At 39.0% G+C, this 5,103-nt stretch overlaps 1 protein-coding gene across 4 annotated transcripts in view; it reads left to right on the top strand.

Moving 5' to 3' along the window:
• Positions 1–5,103, top strand: part of LOC107622443 (serine/threonine-protein kinase EDR1) — an 8,309-nt gene that overhangs the window by 263 nt on the left and 2,943 nt on the right. Inside the window, exons 2-9 of one of the 4 annotated variants that reach the window (XR_002356736.1) lie at positions 1–487; positions 1,041–1,478; positions 1,688–1,791; positions 2,184–3,424; positions 3,556–3,596; positions 3,986–4,054; positions 4,654–4,754; positions 5,017–5,100. Coding sequence is in view for 2 of the 4 variants with exons in the window: in XM_016324326.2 (XP_016179812.1) it covers positions 89–487; positions 1,041–1,478; positions 1,688–1,791; positions 2,184–3,424; positions 3,556–3,596; positions 3,986–4,054; positions 4,654–4,754; positions 5,031–5,103 (2,466 nt within the window). In the remaining 2 variants the exon portion in view is untranslated. Of the gene's footprint in view, positions 488–1,040; positions 1,479–1,687; positions 1,792–2,183; positions 3,425–3,555; positions 3,597–3,985; positions 4,055–4,653; positions 4,755–5,016 lie in introns of all 4 variants that reach the window. The other 3 variants (XM_016324326.2, XM_016324325.2, XR_002356737.1) reach the window with 3 other exon arrangements.

A 5,103-nucleotide genomic window follows, 5' to 3' on the forward strand; every position in this document is an offset into this window, starting at 1 on the left:
TTCTCCATAACCGTGAGAGATTCATGCTTGCGCCCTCCGATAAGGGACATGTTTCCGCTTCTTTAGCCTTCTCTCAATTCAACGAGATATGAAGAACATTCTCAAGAAGCTTCATATCATGCCTACTACTAACCAATCACAAGAGGACCAAGCTCCTGCTTCATCAAGGTCCAATAAGAAGATTTCTAATTGGTTGCATTCTGTATCCAATAGGCAGACTCCGACTCCGACTCCGGCGACGGCGACGGAGACGGATCCTTCTGATTCACTTGCCGGTGGCGGTTTGGATTCGGCGCCGTCTAGCACTTTTAGGGAACCTGAAGTGGAGGACGACGACGAAGAAGAAGAATATCAGATACAACTTGCTTTAGAGCTTAGTGCAAGGGAGGATCCTGAGGCCGTTCAGATTGAAGCTGTTAAGCAGATTAGTTTGGGATCCTGTGATCCTCATAACACGCCGGCACAAGTCGTTTCATATCGGTACTGGGTAATCGTCTCTATCCACTTTTAACTCCATTCACTTTAGGTTCAGTTTTCATTGTTGCTGTTTCAATTATGGACATGAACAAAAGAATTTGGAAGAACATTATTTTTTTGAAGATATGTCGATTCTCATGCAGGGATGGTACTTCATTTACATAATCTGAAGCTTCGATTTCTGTTTGAGAGAGAGAGAGTGTGTATAGCAGAAGGAAATTTATCAAGAGAAAGATAGAGGATCTCTTGTTGCCAGGATTTTGGCATTGTTATAATTAATAGACATTCTGATCATTGAGTGGTGCTGTTAGATAACCTGTCCTTTAAGAAACCTTTTAAGTAAACGGTGCCGGCCTCCCTAGATGATTGATGTATGAATGTCCAATCTCTGTTAATCTCGGATCAAAGAAAGAAAAGGATAATATAATCTTAAAATGGGTAGGCTTTGAGGCACCTGCTTAGCAATGTTTACTAGGATAGACACATCATGATTTTATCTCTAATTTGTCCTACATTAACTCCTTTCTAACTTATCTCATATCGTAGATTTATGTGCTTCACAGAATTACAATGCTCTTGGTTTTGATGACAAGATCTCGGATGGTTTCTATGATCTGTATGGGACTGTGACCGAGTCGAACTCTGCAAGAATGCCATGCCTTTTGGATCTGCAAGGAACATCAACTTCAGATTCTGTCACTTGGGAAGCAATCTTGGTCAATAGGGCTGCAGATTCCAGTTTGTTGAAACTCGAGCAGGAGGCCCAAGAGCTGGCAGCTAAGGCAAGAAAAGATTTTGAGGTAGTTGTAGATAGTAATTTGGTGCATAAGCTTGCTATCTTAGTGGCTGACTACATGGGTGGACCAGTTGAAGATCCTGAAAGCATGGCAAGAGCCTGGAGGAGTCTCACTTACAGTCTAAAAGCAACCCTTGGTAGTATGGTGTTACCACTGGGCTCACTGACCATAGGATTGGCTAGGCATCGTGCCTTGTTGTTTAAGGTACTTGCCCCAACATTTTCTTAACTGATTTGCATTTCAAATAAGAATAATCCCATCCGTCATTGACGTAAGCCTTGGTACTACAATAAGTGAGATTTGTGCCAATACGAAATTCTTAGATCACATTAACAGAATTAGCCATCATCACAATGTGTAATGAGATTCCATCATCATTTTTAATAAAAATGTTTCCTCTATATTGTGTGTAGGTTTTAGCTGATAGTGTGGGCATCCCATGTCAGCTGGTGAAAGGACTACAATATACAGGATCCGACGATGTGGCTATGAACTTTGTCAAGATTGATGACGGGAGGTAACTATCAGATGTGTATTCTGGCGATACAAGGAAGCTGAATTGTTTTGTTTGTATGTGGTTCTCTTCATGGTCTTGGAGACTAAAAAAACTTAATGCTCGCATGCATTGCTTTACTTGTTACGTCGTCATCAATAGTTTGATGAGAATTTATGTTCAGTGCTTCATCCATTGTATAATGTTCTATACCATAGAAGATGTATTTTGTCATTAGTCCATGTGCTGATCTTTTTTGCCTTCCGTTATGTGTCATTCGATTAACTTTTTCAATTACTCACTTATATTTGTCTGTAGCTGAAAGTTCTTTATTTTTGTTGTTGTAATTTTCTAAAGTGGGAGATGCAAAGCCTTGTTATTATGTATCTATAAGTTGCGTTTGATATGAATTTCAGGGAGTACATTGTTGACCTGATGGCTGATCCAGGAACACTTATTCCTTCTGATGCAGCTGGATCACACATTGACTATGATGAATCTTCTTTTGTAGCTACTCCTTCATCAAGAGACCTTGACTCCTCTCGTATGGCATCATTTGGCAGTGGGGTTGGAAGTTCATTTGATGGAACTCTAGACTTTGGGACTCAAGATAAAGGAAACAGATCAAAACATTCTGTCCATGCAGGGAAAGCATCTGATGTAATCAGTCCCACTACAGGCAGGGAAGAAGTAAAGAATGCCATAGATAAATTCAAAGGTGTTAGTAATGTGGAAAAGGTCATAGTGAGAGAATCTCCTAGCAGACTTAATTATCCATATATGCATGGAAGATCTCCTTCTTGGACTGAAGGGATCAGTTCCCCTGCAGTGCATGGAATGAAAGTTAAAGATGTCTCCCAATATATGATTGATGCTGCAAAGGAGAACCCTAAATTAGCTCAAAAGCTTCATGATGTTTTACTTGAAAGTGGCGTTGTTGCTCCTCCAAACCTATTTACTGAAGTTTATCAGGAGCAGCTAGGTTCCCCATCTGAGGCAAATTTTCCAGTTGATGAAAAAGGTGAATCAAAACAGGGACGTATACAGCAAGAAACTAAGGTTGATGATAATCAAGGTCTTGCTCAGTTTTTACCTCCTTTGCCCCTTCAGAGAGTACATGCCAAAGCAAGTCCTCGCAGTCAGCTGGACCATTCTAAGCCTTTAGAGGGTTTGGGAGTCAACTTACCTCTTGATACAAGGGAGGCTACTGGACAGCAAATATCGTCTCAGGCAGAAGCAACTCAGGTAAAATATGGGAAAAATGTCCCAGTTGCTGCGGCTGCTGCTGCCGCCGCTGCTGTTGTTGCATCTTCTATGGTAGTTGCTGTGGCGAAGTCAAGCACTGATTCAAATCTTGAGATTCCAGTAGCAGCAGCTGCCACTGCTACTGCTGCAGCTGTAGTAGCAACCACTGCCGCTGTCAATAAACAGTATGAGCAGGGTAGTCGAAGTGATGCAGATGCAGAGGGTTTTGGTCATGATCTGAGGGGTAATAGTGACGGAGAGCATGTTGCTTTAGGAGCAAACTCAGAGGGCGAGAGAATATCTGATAGATCAGCAAGAAGTGATAGTGCAAAATCGGATTCTGCCCTAGATGATGTTGCTGAGTATGACATTCCATGGGAGGAAATCATGATTGGCGAGCGTATTGGGCTTGGTATTAACTGTTTATTGCTCTCCACATTGTTTTGCATGCTGCTTCTATGCATACACTTACATGCACTTTTATTTATCTTGTATTACATTGAAAGACTTGATTGCGACTGTGTGCCATATTTTTTGTGGCAGGATCATATGGGGAAGTGTACCACGGTGATTGGCATGGAACTGTGAGTCTCCCCCTTCGTCTTCTCTCTCTCTCTCTCTCTCTCTCTCTATATATATAATCTATTTTTTTTTTTTGGGCGACTTCTTTTACATCTATTGCTTTGTTGACAATCAAATGTCAACTAAATGCTTCTGTTTTGTAAGTCCAAGTGAAAAAAATTAAAAACCTAATTTTATTAATTGAAAGTGTTTTCGATTCATTTTTCTTTCTGTTCAAAGTAATCATCTGTTTAAAATGCCAACTTTACTTCTAGGCTGTTACCTGAATTGGCTTCTCCCATTCATTGTTATCCGTGATCTTGTGAATGTTTTCCTATTATCTTGTAAATTATAGACCTTTTTATGCATATTTAGTTATATACAAACATGTTTCTGCTCTTTTCATCTGTAGGAAGTTGCTGTAAAGAGGTTTCTAGATCAAGTTATCTCCGGTGAATTACTTGAAGAGTTCAAAAGTGAGGTATAGGCTACTCTACTTCCCACTGTTTATTTGGCAACTTCTACTCATTTGTACTCCCAGTTGATTATCTAGAGATGTATAATTGTTCCCAAGTCTCAGTCCACCAACAGTAACATTAGGGTGCCATCCAAAATTCTTCTACCACATATTTGTATAATTCACTATTATTGATGGGCCTTTTGTCAAACTAAAGCACTATATAAAAACTTTGAGAACTCTCCAACATCATCTCATTCAATTATCATGTTTATCTGATGAAACTTCTTCTGTTATCTTCTGTGGTAAATTGAAGTTGGAAAGTTATTAAAATTAACAGGCTTAACTACTTTGACCAGCTGAATTACATGTTTTGTCATGTCTAGAAACTACTTGACTAATTATATGTAATAATTCTATTTTTTTTTTATCAAGATTCACTAATTCAAAATACTTTCAGAAGTACTTTTGTTTTACTTCTGCAAACATTTTTTAGCATTGGTTGTTTTGTTTGTCTACTGTCTTGTTTACATAATGCATGGCTCCCTTTTGAATTTTGAATACTTCTTTCTGTGGGAGGATGACTGATGTTCTTATTTGATTTATAATGTAAATTGCAATAGGTCCAAATAATGAAGAGACTAAGGCATCCAAATGTTGTTCTCTTCATGGGAGCTGTAACCCGGCCACCAAATCTTTCTATTGTTACTGAATTTCTTCCTAGGTAACTTTTCTTCATTTTCTGCGCTGGACCCAAGATTGTAGATTTCCAACATTTTGGATGTCTATTCTCTACCACTACTCTATGAGAAGACTAATGCTACATCTATAAAAATGCTTTCTAAATATAATATTATCTATAAAAATGCTTTCTAGATATAATATTAAGGTTGGGCTAAATTTATTGTTAGCCTAATCCAACCCTATGCAGGCTGATTGAATGGTTGACGCCTTTTCCCTTTTCTTTCCCAAATAATGAGATGTAGATTGTCTTTTGCAGAGGGAGTTTGTATAGGTTAATTCACCGACCTAACAATCAACTAGATGAGCGAAGGCGGTTGAGGATGGCCTTA

This window comes from Arachis ipaensis, chromosome B10 (assembly GCF_000816755.2).
Source record: "Arachis ipaensis cultivar K30076 chromosome B10, Araip1.1, whole genome shotgun sequence".
Taxonomy (NCBI): Eukaryota; Viridiplantae; Streptophyta; class Magnoliopsida; order Fabales; family Fabaceae; genus Arachis; species Arachis ipaensis.